Below are 22,306 nucleotides of genomic sequence, written 5' to 3'. Positions count from 1 at the left end.
TTCTGGAGCAAAAATGAATTTGGGTCGGTCATTTCAGGCAGCATCTCCTCAAGCTGCACTTGTGTAGCCACTGCCGTCATCCCAGCGCTGAGCGCCATCCTTCCCGCAGCCGCGGCTGTCGGGAGCTGCAGATGCTGATGAGCAGTAACAACCCTCGCCGCTGCCTCCGAACCCCACGTCAGGGCGAGGAGCCAAAGTCAAACTGCTCCGACTGAAGTGTGGCCAGCCTAGCTGTGTGAGCCCCTCTGCATGTTGGGGTGAACCAAACTCTTTTAAATCAGGCAGCACTTTGGAGATAATTAGCCTCATTGCATATACACAACAGCTCTCCCGTGAATGATGCAGGCTTAATTACTAATGATAGGGCCGGGTTGTTTTTTTTTCTTAGTTACAACCGTGAGTGACAGTAAATACACACCTTAGAGGCACTTTCACCCGCTGAATGCTGTGGTCTTTCCCCTTCCCCCCGCCCCAGTCTTTTTTCCCCCTCTTCTTTTTGTGATCTCTGAGAATGTATTTGAGTGATCAGATTTTTTTACCCCCCCCCCCATTACAAAACGGGTACGAGGCTGCACCAGCATTTTCTGTGCGTAGATGATGCCCTCTCTAATACCTAGTACATATTTAAATCTCTTTTTCCCCTTGTTTTATGTACAAACTTCAGTTCATATTAGAAATAACACATTCCTGTTTCTGCACTTTCCAACCTGTTAAAATCACAGGGAAATGTTACAGACGAGCGACTGCCCAGCACAGGGAGCAGCCATCGGGAAACGCTGCATCTCGCTGCTTAACTGCTACCCAGAGCTTTTATACATTTTCCAATGCTTTGTCCTTCAGGGACAGTGTTTGTATGCCGAAGGTGAATATTTGGTGCTTAAAAACCAGCAAAGCCTTTCCCCTAACCCTTATTCCTGCTATCAGTCACTTACGGTCCACGTGCAGAGAGCCTTGACCAGGGGAACGTGCTACAGGAGGGCAAACTCCAGTGATGGGCTTAGTTCAGATTTCTGGCTCCAGCCCAGCTTTACTAGTATTCAGGCAGGCTTTTCTGGTATTTATGATTTTCCTGGCTGTTTTTGCCTCTCCCAGCACCCTGGAAGCTGGATCCTTCCTGCCCCACCACTAACAAGTCAGGAAAACCCTGGGGCATCAGCTAATGAGGCACTGGGAAGGGGTTTGTGCCTTTTGGTACAAGGTGGGTAAAACAGACCTACTTCTGATCCTTTAAAATATTGAACGGCTTCCTCCTTTTCAAGGCAAAACCAATATCCACCCTTTTGGCTCATCTTTTTTTACCATGGGGCTGTATTGTCTGATCCATTATACACAGGACCTGGGTGTGAAGACCCAAGTAAGTCCAGGATTACAGTCAGCAGCCCAATGCAGTCTGTGGCACAGGGCCCTGCAACCTGTCTCACAGATCAGGTTGGGAAGAGCGCATGTTTGCTTAAAGTAAGGTGAAAAAACCCTAAGGAGCTAAACAAACCCTCTGGAAAAACTTCTGCTGAGCAAAGGTGATCTGAGCTGACATTGAGAATTGTTTGATTTACAATAACAGGGAGATAATATTTTGCTAAGCCTCCCTGTAATACAATGTGTGTCATTTTAAATTTCCCATTACACTGAGCAATCTAATAAATAAATGCCCCGGCTGCAATAAACATGAATCATTCAGTGCGGAGAAGCTCTCAGCAGTCCTGTAACAAATATCTTCTTCCTAATGGTCTTTGGAAGTCAACGATTAATTTGACTTTCAGCTGACTGGCTCTGAAGCAGAGGAGCCTGGCTACTGCCAGACAAGTGCCTGCAAGATGCTGGGTCAAACTCTGCAGAGATTTAGTGACAAATCAGATTTACAAATTAGGGATGTGCCGCTCTGTAAAGGATATGGCTCAAGCCTGGCGATTAGCAAGTACATGGTCGAACAGAATTGGCCACCGGTGGGTTTCAGGGTTTTTTTTTCAATGCTAGAAAACAAAAGCAGCTGTTTTACGTGCTGCAGCAATGGAAGCCACCTTCTGAGAACAGAAGTTCATGTTATTTGTCCCCTAATTTCTGCTGTTAATCTTTCACCAGATTACGTGCACGTGAAGGTATTTTAGCTATCTTCTGCCGTCATGCCAATATTTGTTAGAATTTGGGATGGAATTTAATATGAGTAATGTTAGGAGAAACAGGTCAGGGTTTCAGATTAACACCAATAACCGTAATGAGAACAGATGCTTATATCCATCTGGAATGTAGATTTAATATGTTAAATTCATAGCTCAGCCCATGAAATGCAATCATCAGATGTTTACTGGTCCCAATTTAATGAGCGATTTTGGATTAAACAGGGGCCAAACAACAGGCTACCAATCTATATTAAATCTCTGCAAAATGAAAATTGCAAAGATTTACTTAGGGTCATTACACAAGAAAATTTAATCACAACCTCATCCATAATGTCACATCGTCATCAGACTGATAATTGAAATGCCATGTGAGAGATTATGAATAACCCTCTGTTTATGAAGATAGCTTTCTGATTATCTCTATGTCCTGTGAGTAACATAAAATATGATTTGTATTAATGTACATAGTCCTTGCCTAAAAGAAACCCATTGGGGATCTGCAGAAAAAGTCTGATTTTTTTACCTTCACTATTACTGACGGGAGATGTTGTTAAGTGACATTATTGCTACAATTTTAAAGCTGCAGAGTAAGGTGACGCCTTGCGTACAGACCCGCGCTGTGTTTCACGGCATCGCAGGGAGACGTAGCTCGCAATGTCCCTCCAGCTGTGTGGGTGCTATAAAGTATTCAGCACATGATTTTAGTAAGCAAACATTGATTTGTCTAGAATCGATATTAATTTTTCAGACTGTATGTTCTCTGGGGCAAGAAATGTATCTTCCCATAGTTACTAAACACTTCGTACATTTGGGATGGCAGTAAGAGCACACTTCTGATTTTGGCATGTTGCAAAATACCACACTCTTGGATATCTGACAATTATATAATTGTGCATTGTACTGGATTATACAACAGCCTACAAATAGCCAAATTTCTAAGAGCATTTGGTTTGGAAAGTCCATCTAAATATTTATAGAGTGTGTGCTGAGGGACTCTCCGTTCCAGCCCCGAAGGCGAACGCTCAGTTGAGATACACCAGAAACCACGCAAACGAGCCACAGGCTCTTCTTGTGAGCAAGGGTGTGTGCTGCTGACATGCGTGTGCTGCTGACATACGTGTGCTGCTGACATGTGTGCTGCTGACATGTGTGCTGCTGACATGCGTGTGCTGCTGACATGCGTGTGCTGCTGACATGTGTGCTGCTGACATGTGTGCTGCTGACATGCGTGTGCTGCTGACATGCGTGTGCTGCTGACATACATGTGCTGCTGACATGTGTGCTGCTGACATGCGTGTGCTGCTGACATGTGTGCTGCTGACATGCGTGTGCTGCTGACATGCGTGTGCTGCTGACATACATGTGCTGCTGACATGTGTGCTGCTGACATGCGTGTGCTGCTGACATACGTGTGCTGCTGACATGTGTGCTGCTGACATGTGTGCTGCTGACATGCGTGTGCTGCTGACATGCGTGTGCTGCTGACATGTGTGCTGCTGACATGTGTGCTGCTGACATGCATGTGCTGCTGACATGTGTGCTGCTGACATGCGTGTGCTGCTGACATGCGTGTGCTGCTGACATACATGTGCTGCTGACATGTGTGCTGCTGACATGTGTGCTGCTGACATACGTGTGCTGCTGACATGTGTGCTGCTGACATGCGTGCTGCTGACATACGTGTGCTGCTGACATGTGTGCTGCTGACATGTGTGCTGCTGACATGCGTGTGCTGCTGACATGCGTGTGCTGCTGACATGCGTGCTGCTGACATGTGTGCTGCTGACATATGTGTGCTGCTGACATACATGTGCTGCTGACATGTGTGCTGCTGACATGCGTGTGCTGCTGACATGTGTGTGCTGCTGACATGTGTGCTGCTGACATGCGTGTGCTGCTGACATACGTGTGCTGCTGACATACGTGTGCTGCTGACATGCGTGTGCTGCTGACGTACCTGGGTTGCCGCCACACTTTGCTTCCAAAATTAAACCTGCTCCATTATTTAGTTCGTACCTACGTGACCCGGCCAGTCAGGAGATGATGCCCTGCTCTGCCACTGACCTCCCCGCTGGCCCTGGGCACGTCACCTCCTCCCCGTGAGATGGCACCATGAAGCCAAGTACCTGGGCGCAGGAGATGGCCCAACACACTGCTAGCAGAACTGGTAAGTGCCCTGCATAGGGGATGGCGTTTCTCAGGTGAGATGTCCATTTGAGTAACTAAACTACGCTTCCCCGTGCCAAGCCCAAGGCAGGTGTGTGGATGAACTGAGAAGCTCATATCCAAAAACGTGGCCTCCTCCTCCTCCAGGTTGCCTGAGCTCAGTCTGAACATGTCACACACCCTGGGGATTCAGCTCTGTATGGGGCGAGATCAGAAGGCAAGTGGAAATATGCCTTTTCTGCTGTTCGGGCTGCTTTCTGTACCTCCTCATTGTCAGTGCTGCAAAACTGATCACATCCGATGTGTTTTAATTGCCCTGCATATGAATTAATTAGCCCCTTTGTCAGAGAATAATTAAGCGGCAAGCTCAGGAACAAGAAGAGCCAAGGCAGAATAAAAACCTGAGTCTCCTGCCTGTCAGAGGCTGCCAGCAGTCCCTGAGACGTGCATCTCGCATCCGAGCTGGAAAGCGGCGCCTGGGGTGGGGCATCGGGACAGTCGGGTCTTTGTGTCGCTGCAGCCTCGAGCAAAGGTTTGGATCAACTCCCCACATCACACTTGTTTATCCAAATTTTAAACAGCTTTAGCCACATACATGCCCACGTGGAAAGCGCTAAAATTTCCAGTAGATTTCAACTCATCCTGAGCTTAACAGGGTCTGAAAAACTTTTGCATCTACTTCTTAGCTGTGTTAGCCTGGGAATAGCATTGCCCTCTGTAAATTATTTATTTCCAAGCAAACCCGCGCTCCTCTTTGACTGCAGCGGGCATCAGGCAACCAGAAGTGGAAGGAGCCAGATTTTTCACCAGCAATTAAGTGGGAGGTAGAAGCAAGCTGCACACTTTGCAGGTGAAGGTTATGCCTGGGAAAAGGCTGGCACTCAACACTGGACGGGTAACCCTGAGGGCTGGTACATTTACCAGCATCTATGGCTGAGGATCCACAGAAAAAAAAGTTGCTGCGTATTTAAGACACGGATCTGCTGTAGGTAAGCATAACATACGACTGGAGAAAGCAGCGGAGCAGCTTGATGGCCCCACAGAGGTACATCAGGGCCACCCCCTTGGGCATGGCTTACGCATTCGTTTGGCTTAGGTCAGAAGGTAGCAGGCACTGTGATCAAAGCACAGACAAAATGGATGTTGCAAGGCATAACTACAGGGCTTGTCAGAAAACACAGGCTGAACTTCTCGCCCTGAGATTAACGCCAGGGTGCCAGGCCCTGGAATGGGGACGAGGTGGTTACTCTGCCCCGACGATTGGCTCGGGAGAGAGGGAGCGCAGATGGAGCCTCTGCTGGCTGGATAGCCGGATCAATGACCGGACCCTGCCTTTCATTATTTACACAAGTAGCACAGATAAAGCTATTAAAAACAAGACATCTACAGAGAACAGGGAGCCATACGTTGCACATAATTTACATCAGAGCATGCACCAGCACTAATATATAACCAATGCAATTATATGCAGATAAATACATAAGGCATATCTCTCCAAGGACCAAGGTAAGGGAGGGTGTTATTTTAGAAGAAGTCCTTGTGATATTTCTGGCTGTCCAACTATTGGAAAATCAAGGACCAAGTCCCATGTGGGTGGAATTTTACCCGGGATGCCACATAAGCAACTAAATCAGAGGAGACGAATGCATTAAGTGGCTAATAATGGGGTGGAATCCTTGTGTTATTTAGGCATAAATCATAATGCCCCAGCACTTGAGCACACAGTGATTTCCATCTGCGGGTGTTGGCAGAGCACACGGATGGGGAACCTCATAGGCAATGACACTGCTCTGATTACTTCACTTCAACATACACTTCTTGAAGGGGATGGACCAAAGCTAATGTCACGAGACAAGGGGGTCTCTGAAATCGTGACAGCACCATGGAAAGGTTCCTTGGGAAGATTACCCTTGTCCTTAAAAAGAAACATATTTTCCACTAAATCCGCAAAATATTCCCTGAGCCTCATTTACAGGCTGTTTAATCCCTTACTGGCCAATAGCATTTTTGTGGGGATTAGTATGAACGACTGGACTGGGTGATCTCCTCTGTGGTAAGGGTTTGTGCTTTGTCATGCCACCCAAAATACTGAAAGACGAGCAATTGAGAAAATATCTGCTACCCCAGGTGCACGACTCTGACCCTGTCCCGACACCGGCGAGACAAGCTGTGCCACAGGAGGCAGGTTGGGTGTGACCTCAAGCTTTCATCTAGGAGCTGTTTGGCTCTTGTCCTCCACAGTATGTGTGACTCCATCAGAGATCACTGGCAGATGACAGCATATCTAGTGGTACGTTTAATGGCACCCTGAAATGCCACTTCCCAGCTATTCCCTGCTGCCACTATAGAACAAGGCCCCTGCTTTCCCAAGGCGTGCATGACAAGGGTGATGTGTACCCAACACGCCTGGGCTCTGCACACCATCTTCCCATACTCACGTGCAAGAATTGGGCAGCTGTGCCTGCAAGTGGACAGTTACAGTCACTTTCTCAGGATCTGCATGTTTAACAGGCTCAGCCAGCGTTACATCTCCCAGGCACCTTCTCTCCTGTGGGCTGATCCATATAAGCATCTAGAAGCATCGTACCGCTGCCAGGCGATGGTTTGCTCCACTGACAGATGTCCCTGTGTGATATTTAAACTCTGAGGTTCTAATCCTGCAATTACCCATTAGGGAGGTCATTATACAAGGACCGACGCAGCAAACCCCGGTGGAGATTGACGGCTTTGATTAGTCCCTTCCTCTTTTCCAAACCCAGGACATCTTACTGAGTTTTTCTAGACATACGGTGCTGGAGTGGATTCAGCTTTGCAGTGATGACAGGACGCTATCTGCTACTCTTTCATTGAACAGTTGGGCTGAGTGTTGCTTTCCTTATTACCAAGGGTAAAAAAATAATGAGTCATTATTAATGGTTGCTGGCATGCAGGCAAAGTTCAAAGGTGCTGGGTGAGGGCCAAGTTACACACATGCCCACGGCTCCACGGACACAGACATGCTCTCGTGTGCGGGTCTCCCTGTAGCTATGGGAAATATGAACGTAAATGCAAATACCGCTACGGGGACAAAGCTCTCTGGTGTGTAACAGGGCTGAGACAGAAGAATGATTTAGTAAATCCCATTCTGTAAAAGTACTCATCTGAAGGTGACAGCAGTCACAAAATGGAGGTGTTAAAGGGAACTGACGCATCAGATAAACTCCAGCTGTCGCCTCCAGTCAGCGCCTCTTCTCTTCCCCCTGTCTGGCCCTCTTCTCTTGGCTAATATCCCTAATGATTAAGACTGAAAACATTTTTTTCTTCTTTTGCTTTCAGCCTCAAAGGTTGATCTTTCTTTTTATTTCTTTCCTTCTTTAAACGGTCTAATTTCTCAAAGAAGAGGCAACTGAAACCCAGGAACAGTCAGCAGTTTGCTGCTTGATCTATTTTGCCCTAGAAAATTTGTAAGACACCTTTTGGATGGTTTTCTGTATCCTCCAGACCCTGTGCTCAGTGCTTTTCTTTTTCTTTCCCACCCCCTGTTTGAAAGATCACATTTGAAGCTTTTTTTCTTGCTGCAAGAAGTCTTATAATACAGATCAGAAGACGCCAACCCAGAGCCTCTAAGGTCACACTTGTGTCACATCATCTAGCCTGAAACAGATTACCTTTGCTGTATTTTCTGGTTGAAAGTTTGGTGAGGCGGTGGGGGGTGGTCTGCAAACAACTGCAACCTACTCCAGCAGCCCCTGGTCCAAAAATTAATTGAACGTAGTAGACTCTCTTTTTCCAATGGCTCCATAGGGTGATTTTCTCATAGCTTAACCTTAGCCAGGGGAAAGACGGGTCTGTTTGCAAGGACAATTATCGAAGAGTTACCAGTTCAGGATGCACTACCCACTAACTTGCTAAAACTAGTGTTCCTCAGTGGGTAATAAAGATTGCTGTGTGGCTTTTCTGAGCTGAGATGAAAAGATTTGGTTGAGATCCTTCCCAGGTACCCAATTTTTTGCACGGCAGATACTAAAGGCATTCCCAGCTCAAGTACAGTGCCAGTGAGGACCTGTCTCCCCCAGCTCTCATAGCCGGGAAAGGCAGTCGTCCCCGCCTACACGCAACCCTTTGCGATTCACTCAGACTGCTGAAATTGATCCCCCACCGTGTAGAGGCAAAGTAGTTAGGACCTTCTGGGACACTTAACTTCGTTTCAATAATCCCAGATGCATAAAGTTAAGTGCATGGCTTTAAGTGGACAAACATTTATTGTCGTGCTGACAAACTGGCCAAACGAGAAAATGTTCCTCCATCGATGGATGTATCAAGACACAGATCAATCCATCGCTATAACTCTGGACGTTATTTTGTGCAGAGAAATAAAAATCTTTTAAATTAATTTCTACTCTTGTCTCTGGGGTGCTGTGGAAAATTACCCAATGGTGAAGAATGTCACTTGCTAAAGTCTTACTCTGTCCAAGTAAAATGATTGATAAATTAATGTAAATAATCCACAGTATTTTGCTTTAAATAGTCCACCATCAGTTAGAAACCTCATAAAGAGAATGATGCAATGAGAAAATGTTGTAGAACTGATCCCTTGATGATGGTTTTTTTCCAATAGTGGCTATTTTGAAAATATACTCTGCTTACTTACATGAACGACACACAGAGAAGAGTTAGAAGTGGCACATTATCTTTCCAATGACATATTTAGCCAGTTATTCAGGCTATAATGAAGCTGTGTAATGAAGTCAACGTCCTTGAAAGTTCTTCATCAATTTTTTTCTCATCTGTCAGCATATCCACTTGCCGACACAATATTAATTAAACACAACATTTCCTGGAGTGTTGAAGTGAAGTCCCATCACTGATAATGAACAGGTTTAGGAGAGTCACATCCCAACAAAATTACTTTTTAAACCAGCCTTATTAAGCAGAAAATTAGACCTAAATCACCCTACAACATCCTCATTAAAAGCCACTGATCCTTGGCTGCTTCTATGTTCTAACATCTTTAATTAGCAAACTGCTAGTCTATCTGCCATGATAAATGCTATTAATCTTACCTTTCATTTGCTTTCTCTTAACCTATCATTTGCCCAGTTCAGGGAGACACACGCTTCCACTGGAATTCATTTTATTGCATCTAACGTCCTTGTAAGGATGAAAAATGCGGTAGTCACGGGTTAAACGGGATGATTCTCTCTGCCCTCACTCTATCACTGAATTTCAGGATTTGTAGATATCTTGGATGGCAGGCTTGCTGTGTTTGAGGGGAAATTAAGAGTATTTTCCAGTAGATGCCTATGCAATACTGTTGTCAAGCCTTGACAGTAAACCACAGTGCAACTGTGGATCAATGCCCTCTCTGCTGCCCTACTTAAACCAGGCAAGAGTTATGGATGTCAATTAAAAAATCTTCTGGGTGTCTGCAAAGGCTCCACCTAGGGAAAATAAATGCTTTAAAAACACAATTGCATTTCAGAATTGCAGCTACTAAATCTAGAACCTTTGAGTAGCTTTTACAAAGCGTGACAGCTTCACAGCTTCCTTAATATTTGTTCACAGAAGCTCCAGAATATATCGGGACAAATAACATACTGCATTAGGCCACTCTCACATTACATTAATCAGATGTAAGCATATAATGCAGAGCCATGCTATGCATTTCAGAAATGCATTATTTGCTGTGTTCTCAGGTACAAAATGCCATCTTGTATATGCAGTGTTTTTTCCCAGTTTATAGCTATGGAATTGGGACTTTTCACTAGATTCGTGCTGGCTGATTTTTGCAGTGGGTCTGTGCCTCGTCTTCTTACAGCAGATACCAGCACCGTGTTCAGCTCACAGCTCCTGGGCAACAGAGAAGTACAAATTTGACCTCACCCACTCAGGTATCTTGTGTGCTAAACTCAGTTTGCGTTACTCAGTAGGTCTTTTCAAAGGGCCTCTGAAAAAGGCTCTGACCTGGCTGAACATTGCATGTCTGGATCGCAGACGCCGCCCGCAACCTTCAATTTTAAGAGCTTAACTCTGAGGTTTGTCAGCATAATTTAGTCCATTTACCCCTATTCATTTATCTCTTTCATTGTTATTATCCCATATTATTTAGTGACCGCACTTGCTTCCCACAGACATAAAAACTTTCCCTTGGCAGCTTTAATGAAAGCGGCTTTTAATTTCACATTGCCTTGGGTTATTCTGACTGCTGATGGGCTGCTTCTTACTGGGGCCAGGTTATTCCAACCGCTAGGAAACGGCAACCTTTTAAGTTCTCATTCTAAGTCCCAGCACTAGGTCGTAAGGCAGGGGTTTCTCTCACCATCTTTGTGTGTCTGAAAACCGGGCGTCTATTCTAAGCTACCTGTGTAGCTTCTGCAATGTCAAGAGATAAGCATCCCCAGAGGGTGACTCGTCCACCTATGCTACAGCGACGTGAATTACTCTTGGGAAACCGTTATCTATTATTTCTCAGAATGAAGACAGCTCAGGCTTAATTAGTTGTCTGACTTTTAGGTGTTGAGTTAGGTACAATAATCTGACTCCCAGGGATTTTTTTTTCAGTCTGGAGCAGATGAGTCACGATTCACATGCAAGAATCGTATTCGTGAAGCTGTGCTTTTCTAATGAAACCCTTTTCTCACCCCCAATATGTTTCCATTATCTTGCCATCAGGAAATAATTTTTCCTCCAGCACGCAAAGACACATGACATGCTCATTTACTCGCACACAGGCGAAACCAGATTAACTACTCTATAAATTAGTTAAAAGATTTTCCCAGAGAAAATGAAGAGGAAAGACATGTAATTTCCACTTCTTAACTCCTGAACGAATGAAGATACTGTCTGCTCTGTCCATGACAATCTAGGCAGATACTAGAAATCAAGATCACTGGATTGTGATGACCAGGTTTATGTGAACAGAGTGTCCGGTCTATCCCAAGCTATTAATGCTTCTTATCTCAAAATTAATGACGATAGTGGTTTTTGGTTTTTTAATGTTTGGGTTAAACTCCACCATCCTGTGTCTCCAAATTTAGGGTATGCTGATCCTGAATTTTAACAGTTGAGCCAAACAAAACCCCAAACTCAGGGTAAAACCACATCTGAATGGAAATAGAGATCAGAACAAACTTTTGGTCTGACTCAAATAGAGCATTTCAGACCAGCAGCTAGAATAATGTGGTGAATGAATCATAAGCCAGTGCAGCAAACAGACTGCAATTCACCAGAGTCATCAGAAGATTTGTGACAAAAATTATCAGCCTTTTCTATGACTGGACTGGTTACGGGGCATCCGTGTCCAAGCAGATACCCCTCACATCACTGCCAGGCTGAGCCACTTCCTGCTGGCCAAATCCCAACAAACCCCAACCCGCAGCCCCTTGGAGCAGCTTTTAGAAGTTTTTAGGTCATATTAACGTGCAAAAGATGAGCGTTACTACTACTGCAGGACCCGATGGGTGTTGCACTCCTATGGAGCACCGCTGTCACGCTCAGCAAATGAGCAGAGACACATCTTTTGGTCTGGGTTGAATAAAACAACCTCTGCGCCTTACCAGCTCACCTGGGCTGTCTCCTTTTGACCAGAGTGCTCCTCATGCCATTTCCTAGCAGAGTCTTTAATGCCATCAGGGAGGTGAAAATAGTTCTCTCATTTCAGACAAATAAAACCAGTCATTAAAGGTGTTTCAGCCAGCAGAAGTGTGTGTGTGTGTGTGTGTGTGTGTGTGTGTGTCGCCAGCAATGCTGGTGTTACACAGGAAATCTTGGGAAGCCCCAGAGAATAGAAATGAAGTGCCCAAATAATGCTGGTTGCAAAAAGTGAATTTTACGAGGCTGGCAATTTATTATTTGAAAATGAGAAGGCTGCCTGAACTTAGGAGAGTGATAGTGGTGAAATATTAGTGTAAGAAATGGATTAGATCTGCAGAATGAAAACCAAAGGTTGGGTGTCACAGTGGGAGGGGAATTACAGGTTCTAAGTATCATCACCTCAGGATGAGTGAGACCAACTGGGGCTGGTTCAACGCCAAAGGCTAGGCTAAAATAGGGATGTGACTATATGAATAAAAATAATCCCTGTTAGAAGAGCCTGTTTTCCTTGTGTAAAAAGATAACCAGGGTTGTTCAGCCAGTGACAGCATCTCCTCCTCCCACTGTGTACCAGTCTTGTTTCCTGGGGTTACCAGCTTCGTGCAGGACCCTCTCTGAGGCAGAAGCCTGTGGCTCAAACAGCGACAGAGACACAGAGAAAGCGGCAAAGGACAGCCCTGCACTGACACTTCATGTTACACACTGGTGCTTCTACAGACAGAGCCGGGATCTTGGCTGGAGTCTTTGCCATCTCCTCGTTTCAGGGCAAGGAGCGAAGGCCGTTGAGACAGGCGCTCACAGACCAGAAAGCTGCGTTTTGCAGCGAGGGCATGTTTCTATAGCAAAGCATTTCATAAACTCTGGCCCAGATTCTCCCCTATGACTCGACTGCGCTCAGTGCAAGACGAGGATTGGAGAACAAAGGTGGCTTGAAGCCACCTTTATGCTTCTCCACTCTGGAAGCAGCTGGGGACTGGCTGGTCCCTGGGGTAGGTTTAAGTCGCCTCAGGCTAGCGCAGTGGCAGGAGAAGCCTAGAAAATATGCAAGATGTAGCTACACCTCCTTTTCCGCTGGCTGTCACTGCTCCAGAAGGAACCAGGAGGTGACTTGGGTGACACTGCCGCCACAACAGAGACTCTGTCTTCCCGGGGACCCTGAGCGTGTGGGGAGAGAGAGAGAAAATGTCAGCGCGGATGCTGCCAAGGAGGCAGCGTAATGTGCAGCTTATTTAGGAAAGCAGCAAGCTAAGATCATCTGAATTCAAGTATGGTGAGCCACTCACTCAAGTCAGTGTGTGTCCATGGGCAAACGCCTTGATCTTTTCTGTGCCTCAGGGCAAGGCAACTGGAGAAGGAAGTCAAAAGCAACAGAACTTCACTAAAATGATCGATGCTGCTTCCAGATTTAGTTTAACTCTAAAAACAAAACCAAGTAAATATCTACGGACATGCACGCTCAATGTGGTTGAGAACTGATTTTTCACATATTTATACAGAAAATATCCTGTTTGCAGGCTGGATCAGAATCGCACCAAGGGCAGAAGCATTTACAGGGGAGATAATTTGCAAGAATGCAAACTTCAGCAAGCAATCTGGTCCGAACAAGTGCACACAAAAGCTCAAAAAGGAAAGGAAAATCTCTTGCCCGGCAAGGGATTTTGGTTTTGCTTTCAATGAAATAAAATGTAAGATGGACCCCAAATATTTGCAGAGAGAAAGATTTCAGAAAAGGTGCTCTTTGCAGGATCGCTTACCCCTCAGAAAAGGGTATTTGAGAACTGCTACCAGCCAGCACCTGAAAGAGGAGTCAAGCCATCCTGGAATAAGCTTGCCTATATTGTACCGTCTCCCAGTACCAAGATTATTCTATACAGTGCCACATTCAATTGCAAAAAGGACCGTTAGGAGTAATAGAGCTCCTGTAACTAAAGTGTTTTCTGTCCTCAAATCTTCCAGAAAACTGATTGAGGCAAGAGAGGGAAAAAGCCAAGGGGAGAAAACTTGTTAGAAGTAAAATTGTATTTTCTTGGACATTGGAAAGGATGTAAAACTAACCCAGAGGCCTCTAAGTCAGCAGCCATTTTAACATTTTGCGAGAGATTTTCATCTTTTTCGCCTACAGCCTCCGTTCTGCTGTAAACACTGAGCGCACCCACTATGGCTGTCAGCTGCGTAGTTTGCTTTACACTGAAGCTGCCAGGAGATAAAAAATACTTAAGGTAACGTAATTCTCAAATTGGTGGCATAAGGATTTCTTCATGACATCTCTGTGAAGAGCGCAACGCACGACATTTACTTTTAGCAAATCAATAAAAATAGGATGCATGCTTTTGGAAACCAGTAAAAGCAAAGATAACGCTGGTTCTCTGTTGTTCTTCCTGCAAAGCTGCCGACGGCAGAATGGGAAACTAATACCCTGTGCTGTCCCAAGGCATCACTTTCTTTTTTAAGGGTAAAATAAAATGATGAAAAATATTATTCATGGGTGTGTCAGGTTGAACAGGTCAAAGCAATTTTTCAGGAGAGCAGTGGCTTTTATGCAATGACACTTTCTGTGCTACAGTCAAACGATGCTGTACAAAGTTTCATGAAGATGTAATAAAAGCATTCCAGTAAGCAACTGATGGAAAAAAAGACAGACTGGGTAAATAAATTATAGACATATTCATCCAGGCATGCACAGGTGGCAATACACGTGAAGACGTCATAAATACGCATCAACATACCATGCACGCGGATGTGCATTTTAGAGATAACCATGCCCGCACATACAACTACATTTATCAGCGCAACCTGATATTGAAAGGTTTTTTTCTTCAATAATCAATTGACTGCTGCGTTCTTGAAGGCAAAGACAAGCACAATAAATTCCTTACTGGTATCGTGGAAGAGGAAACATTACTACAGACCCCAGAAAAGTTCAGCACTAGTAAATTCTGATGAACACCATTACTGTGATTACTGTTTGTGCAAAGATATGCCTGCCTCATTGTCATTTCTTATCCTACATCAAGCAAAGGCTGGTGGGGACCTAGTACTGCTGTCGCCCAACTGAATGTGACCTTTTTTGGGTGACCGTGCTGCGGTGGGGGTTTTCCTGCTCCTCTGGAAGAGTGCAAATAAAAAAGTGCAGACCCACGGATGCAACATAAGGTTTTAAGTGCAGAAATTAAATAGATGAGCTTTTTGCTTTTAAATGTCAGCATTGTAACTTCCCTGTCGTTTGCAGGAGAAAAGGGAAGGGCTAAACATCTTGGGATGTGGCGAGTTTTAAGCCACATAATGATGGCGATAAAAATCTATAATGTCAGTTGCCTTGTGGCAATCAACAAACATTTCGCATTATGCTTGCATCTTAAGGTTTGCGGCCAAAAACCAGATTTGCCTCTGTCTCATTAAAATAACGAAAGCAGTCCAAATGGATCTGCAACGATTCACTGTACGTCACACTAAATCACAACGCTTTTTGGAGCCAACTGACTATGGCCTCATTACTTTAGACAAAAGTGGGCTTGGAGGAAAAACTGGGGTGATGTTTCTTTGCTCAGCCATGTTTTTCCCTTTGAAATACTTAAGGCAAAAGAGCAGAGTGTTTTCCCATTGGTAGCTGAGGAAGGGTGGGTTATATTCATACTATGATTCCATATCAATATACATAAAAACACAAAACATTAGCCTTAGCAAGGGGAAATAGAAATTAAGCAAATACGAATGGCATTAACTGAACAGATTTTAATGAACATGAATTGTTGATGAAATAGAAGGCTTAAAAATTAAAATAAGCTGTTAAATAATAATAAAAAATAGGTTTTAACTGTTCGACTAGGGCAGGGAGTTTGAAAACCAGCATGGTCTCCTCCTCTGTTGTGTAAGATGTTACGTACTTCTGGTTTGTCTTCTGCAAGTCTTTGTTCTGCTAATTTCACTACCTTAAGCATAGCAAAAAAATTAAACCTTTTTTTATCTGAAACCACTTGGCGAAATATCTCTACAAATTAATTTATTTTAACACTAATACTAAAGATTAATTTATTTGACCCTAAAGAAATGGAGAGTTATGTTTGAAACTGTTTAGCATTTTAGGAATATTAACTCAAATTTTACTATTGTTAAAGGAAGCTAGGAATATTTGAAAAAATTAACTGGAACATTTTAAAACTATATGTATTTATAAATGCAAACAGAAATAAGAATTTTAGGTAACAGGTAAAAATAATGTGAATTTTCACTATGAAAATATTATATAAAGTTCATGGTGAAAATCACACTTCAAAACATCTGAATGAATGACAAACTTCAGTATATTCTGTGTTTTGATAATTGTTTCCATTTCCTCTTATGCACATGTGCTTTTCTGTAAAGAAAAAATGCTTGATGTTAAGCTATTTTTCTACAAAAACATGCAAACATTTCTAATTTGACAGCAAAATATTTTGTTACATACCCATTAGGTATTTTTTATTTCAGGTAGGAGAACAACTGCCTGAGATGCATTCACGGAATGACTGATTTAAATGTTATAAATCCCTGAGTTTTTCATCTCCCTTTGAACGGAATGCCAGGGGATTAAAGACTAAAGACATATCAGAAACAAATTTACATTATTAAAATTACTGTAATCAAGAGTCTTTTCTATCCTTAATCAGGATTAGTGAAAACAAAAAACCCCAACTTTTCTACTGTGCAATACTAATCAAAATTCTATCAAATGACAGATAACAGTAAAAGCAGTTTTGAAAATTAAAGAAAACATTGCTTGGTGTATTCTAGTATTCTTTGAAAGCATTTTCACCTATTTGAGATCAGAGCAATGATTTCTCTGCTGATAATTCACATGGCAGGCAACAAGCGTAGGTAAAAACAAGTGTCAGTAACGCTGCAAAGGCCGACCTTATTTTCAGGACTGCATCCAGGAAACACACTTGCTTGGGTGTATGCTATTGAAGCGGGAGGGAAAAGCACAGTGTGGAATGCTCAGTTTTGTTCTCCTGAATTGTAAACTAAATATAACCCAAGTTGAGGACAACTCGACGAAAAGCCTGCCGTACGTGAGGACTCAGCCTTGCAGGACACGCGCTGCAACTGTCTCGCTGCTGATCTGGCAATAAGCAGGTTTGGTCTGAAGAATCATGAGAACTTAAGCGAGGTCTTTATCCACCGTGCCCTACGCTTTACAGTTGTGCTACAAGGCTAATATGGTAAAGGGATAAAGCCTGTACAGGTTTTTCTCATCCTCTGGAGCCTCTTAAAGAAGGCAGCGTTGTTGGTTTTGGACACCACCTCCATGCTGGGGAGCATCAGGCCCCATCTTTCTGTCACTGCTGCCAACTCGTCAAACAGCAGCAGGATTGAAGCCTACCTTCACTTCACTCTTGTAAAATGTCAACTAGTGTTTTAGAATGGATTTTATAGAAATGTATATATAAAGAACAGCCCTGAAAAATGATCTGAGAACAATGACCAATCATGTTCTGAAGTCTCGGACACAAGCTTGGCAACGCACCAATATTCAGATATTGCGACAGTATGTCAGAAAATCAGCTATAGGGATTAAACAACAAGGAAAATGGAATGATTCTCACGGCTTCTTTCTAGGAACTCCAACTGATTTAACTTTTTGCTGGTATCTGAAGTTGCCACCTTCTGGGCCCTCCATCTTCAAAAATCTTCAAACCTGTTGCTTCCCTGTATTTGGTTAAACAAGATTTTACCTTGCAAGCTCAAGACCGCTAATGTTAAATATTGATTGATGCAGTGCAAGCTGACAGCAGTTTCCAACTCCCTGTTAGTGAGGTTACAGTAAAATATTAGTTTTTGTTAGTGACCAGAATTACACAGCTTAAAGCAACAGACAGTGGATCAGCATCTCCTCTTCGCATCTCTTCCTAATGACGCCTCATGCTGATCATTCTTGAAGTTTAAAGAAAAACTAAATGAGGTTAGAAAACAATATATTATCTTTAATTAAAAGTTGGCATTATGTTTTCTTCGAAGTTTGAACATACCAGGATAACGAGTACATTAGAACACATGATCTGTATTTCAGTTCCATCTGAGCATACACCATAAATCCTTCTTGGAAAAAGAAACGGGCATCATAAGAACATTTGAGCAGAAAAAAAGATCTTCAGCATTTTGAAGTCCTCCCTTCATGTTCTCGGAAACACCAATGGAAGCAGACACTTAAAACCTTACGTGGTACACAAAATAAGTAGGGGATTTTTTCCATACGCCAGAGAAGGGGAAAAACAAACGACAAGTTACAGGATCGCATCCCCAGCACAACCATGCACATTTGCAAGGTTAGTGCTGATGCTTCACACACACAAATGCAATAATCAGATGCTAGTTCATCCTCTCCCAACAAAACCATCTTTCCAGCAGTATTAGGCATTCACTTGGCAGCGGTTTTAGCAGCAGCTCAGCACAAAGCATAAATCACATCGGAATAGATGCCTTCCTGTCAACGGGAAATGCAAAGGGCTCTGTACGGGTTTCAACTCTGTTTGAGAAGAGTTAAAACCCTACAAGGCCGTGGCGGCTAGAAGCAACTCACAGGACTGAATTTTCAGATCAGCTGAGAAGTTAGACAACTTTGTTTTAGTTTAATATTAATTTGTTTGCTGTAGGGAGTTATGATTGGACTTTTTACTTCCAAATCAAAAACCTGCACTTTAAGGTTGATTTTAATGATGACTTACAAGTTCCTCTAGTATTGCTTGGTAAGTTCTACACTTCTGTTTTTAATACCTAGCCTTTTAACAGCACTTATATACTCAAGCTTGCTATTTTTTCTACCAAATTTTCTTGAATGCAGGTTTTTTCGTCTGTATTTGAAATTCCACATTTAGCCTCCTGAGATCGTTTAATTCAAAGTGGCCTCTCAAAGAGGCTTCTGAATATTTCAAGGACTCTCAGAAGGTGGATTTTTAGGGGATTCTAGGTAGACATGGTAATATGAGCAAGCTTTTTACCCATGTAAATTATAGGAGAAGAATTAATCACTGTACTAAAAACCATTGTTCCAAAAATAGCTTGTCTCTTCGATTATGAAGACTTTTTTAGGCTCTGAAATTAGTGAGCCACTTTTTTTGCCATAATTATTTGAGAAAGAAGCAATTATAAATTCCATTATTATTAGGGTCTTTAAACCAAACTCATATTTAGTATTTAGCTGTTAAATACTTTTCCTCCAACTATTTTAGTTTTGGTAAAAACGGACAGTTGAACTAATCTCCATTTGATATTTCCAACTGCTCAATCTTCTATAATTTTAGCCAGAAGTAATAAACATTTACCTAAAAGTAATGATTCCCCAAACTGACTTTTCAAAATATTATCTAGCAACAACTCAGTCTGCAAAATTTTAAATGACCTTTGCCGATTTGCAGTTTCCAGCCATTTTTGCTTCAGTAGTGGTTTTGGTCAGCTTTCGCTTCATCAGATGCCTTTTAAGAGTATTTTCAAGATTTTCTTTTATGGAAAAAGGTACAACAGAAACTGTTCTGTAAAACTATTCTGTAAGAAAAAGAAGAAATGAAGATATAAAAATGGAAATGAGCAGGAACCAGTTTTAAACATATGTCTTTATGAATGAAGCTTAATCACACACTTCATTTTCCAAACACAAAAAGCCTTTTGGAATTGTATTAATTAAAATTAAGTGCCATAGACAAGCGGCTTTAGAGGGATGGCAGTCCTTTTCAAATTAGCATAACACTAGCGACAGGCATGAAAATTGGTTTAATAACCCTAAATAGTTACACCCCACTCCTAACACAAATGGCCACAGACAGCTCTGGCCCCTCAGGCTGCGACTGTACCAGTTTATGTGGTTGCTCTGACATTGGGTGGATATTCCAGTCTGAACAGAGATCACTGAATGCACCTCAATTATTATTATTATTATATAATGACTAGTGAAGCGTACAAGGCACCAAAGCGTTAAACATCATAAACCAGAAAACCAAAGTAAACCAACACAAGCAACATCAAAAACTTTGCCAGCGAGGGACTCACTTTGTAACTTGTACTAACACAGTCAATACTTGGCAAGAGATTATTAGTTTAGTTATGATATTAAATAGCCCAACCCCCCCCCCCACAGGTCTAGGGTCAAGCTGTAGATAGAACAGAAAACTAAGCCAAAGGGATAAGCAGAGTCTTTAAGCGATTTCCTTCCCTGCCATGTTTTACATGGCTGTCCTCAGAGCTAAGCTTGATGCTACAATAACCCCTTTTAAACACCACTTTCGGGGCACAGCATTTTCCAGCAAGTGTCAAAATACACAGGCTAAATCTCTACCTACTTAACTCCAAACGTCAGTCATAAACAACATTTTGTGTGCTCACGATTCATGAGCAACTGGAAAAAACCAAATCCCTGCTCATAAGGAGGTGAACATCCACAAGCTTTTTCCAAGTATTCCGATCATCCACCCAACTTCACTACACTGCTCCTCTGCAAAGGACTGCCACGTCCGTCTCCGCTTTCCCTCACTTCAGCGGGGCTTTTGCTGTGACTGCCAGCTGGTTTTAGAGACATGTAGGACAGAGAAAGTGGTTGTTCATTGTATTTTATTTATTATAAATACATATAAATATGTTAAGTGACCTTTTGCTTTGTTTATCGTGATGAGCAACAACTTGGGAAAATCATCCAGAAAACTTAACCTTAAGCTGAGAAACAGGCAAAAAGCAAGCACTAGCATACAATCACAGGTTCCTCTCTGTTCAAGAATGGGTTAATTTTTGTCTTTTTTAAAGAGAAAAAAGCATCTTATTTTGAAGCATCTATTGTTTTATCAAGAGCACTGAACTTCCCCCCCTCCCATGAGCTGACCAAATGACATTTTCATTCAGATTTGTGGGTGCAGTCCAACCCCAGCTGGCTATACAGGACCCCTCCTGCCCCATAATTCTGAAGCACTGCATAGTTTTGCAGCTGGATTTTGCTTCCCCCCTGTTCCTTTTAAGCTATATTTAACACAGGTTGATCATGCCAAAGAAAACTCACTGAGGTTTCCATTTCCAGATCTCTCTCCCTCCCTGTTTTTCTATAGTTTCGTTTCAAAACTGCTCAAAAAACCTTTGTAGATCAGAGCAAGTAGGAAAGCAACATTATGCTCACAGTCCACTAACAGGCTGGGAAGGAAATAACTCTACAGATGAAGTTGCATGTGGGGGAGGTAACTAAACAAAGTTGAAAGCGGGTGGTTTTGGGGTCCACGTAAACTGCCAAATATTTCCAAATGGGATGTTGGGAGAGGGGTATTTAAGAGAAGGAAACATAAAGAAAACCCAGACTTAACTGATGGTAGGAAGCCAGGGCTGATGGTAGTGGAAAGAAAAGTGCACAGAAGAGGAAAAAAAAAAAAAAAAAAAGAAAAGAAACCCAAAGAGCCCGAAGAAGCCAGAAGTCAAGGCTTGTCATTACAGTGTTTGCAGAGGGCGGAGGCGGCTCCTGTGAAGGCAGTGCATTTCTCGGGGCAGCCGGGCAAGGCCGTGCCGCCGAAGGGGTAGACGGCTGTCTGTCCGAAGGGGTTGAGGGTGGCGGGCAGCGGGGCGCTCAGCGCCTGCCCCTGGTTCAGGTAGGCCACCAGCCGCCGCATCTCCTCCAGGGCCTGCGCCTGCATGAGGATGTAGTTCTTGGCCAGGAGCAGGGTGGCGATTTTGGAGAGTTTCCGCACCGAGGGGCTGTGGGCGTAGGGGATGACGGAGCGCAGCCCGTCCAGGGCGTCGTTCAGGTCGTGCATCCTCCGCCGCTCCCGCGCGTTGATGCTGAGGCGCAGCGAGCGCTGCTCCTTGGGCTTCTTGCCCAGGGCTCCCCCCTTCAGCTTGCCCTCCCGCTCGAAGGCCGCGCCGCCCTTCACCCCCGCCTCGAAGCCGTCCTCCTCGTCGCCGCTCTGCTCTCCGCTGCTCTCCGCCGACTTGCCCAGCGCCCCGGGGTGGAAGTCCGCCCCGCCGCCGCCGCCCCCCGGGTAGGTCCCCCGCGGGCCCTCGGCGCCGCCGCGCACGGCTCCGTAGGCGAAAGCCGACGGGCCATAGCCCGGGGCCAACGCCAGGTACGCCTCGCCGCCCAGCGACTTGAGCTCGGCCATCGCGTCGGCGGGGAAGGAGAGGGGGGAAAGGCGCGCTCCGCCGTCTCGGCGCTGAGGAGAAAGAGGAGGCAGCCCCGCCGCGCCGCTCCGCGCCCGGGCTGGGGGCGGGCAGTGCGCGTCGCGCCGGCCCCGCCGCCCTTATATCGCGGAGAGGGGCCCGCTGGGATGGCCCCGCCGCCCAATCAGGGCGGGCGGCGGCAGCGCCTGAGGCGGCGGGCGGGAAGGTCAGCGCCGGCAGCCCTTCTCTGCCTCCCCAGAATCATGGACTTGTTAAGGTTGGAAAAGCCCTCTAGGATCAAGTTCAGCCGCCAACCAACACCCCCAGGCCTCCTAAACCATGTCCCCAAGTGC

General features: G+C 44.2%; 1 protein-coding gene across 1 annotated transcript; it reads right to left on the bottom strand.

Annotated features, from left to right (window-relative positions):
- Nucleotides 1–17,660: 17,660 nt before the first annotated feature.
- Nucleotides 17,661–22,056, bottom strand: BHLHE23 (basic helix-loop-helix family member e23). Its single transcript, XM_075108815.1, has 2 exons — nt 21,292–22,056; nt 17,661–19,373 (listed from the first exon to the last, which is right to left on the bottom strand). Coding segments are annotated over exons 1-2 (666 nt in total). The 5' UTR covers nt 21,956–22,056; the 3' UTR covers nt 17,661–19,371.
- Nucleotides 22,057–22,306: the final 250 nt, after the last annotated feature.

This window comes from Phalacrocorax aristotelis, chromosome 13, assembly GCF_949628215.1.
Source record: "Phalacrocorax aristotelis chromosome 13, bGulAri2.1, whole genome shotgun sequence".
Classification (NCBI taxonomy): Eukaryota; Metazoa; Chordata; class Aves; order Suliformes; family Phalacrocoracidae; genus Phalacrocorax; species Phalacrocorax aristotelis.
The sequence above is the reverse complement of the archived record's forward strand: the minus strand, read 5'-3'. Positions and strand labels throughout refer to the sequence as shown.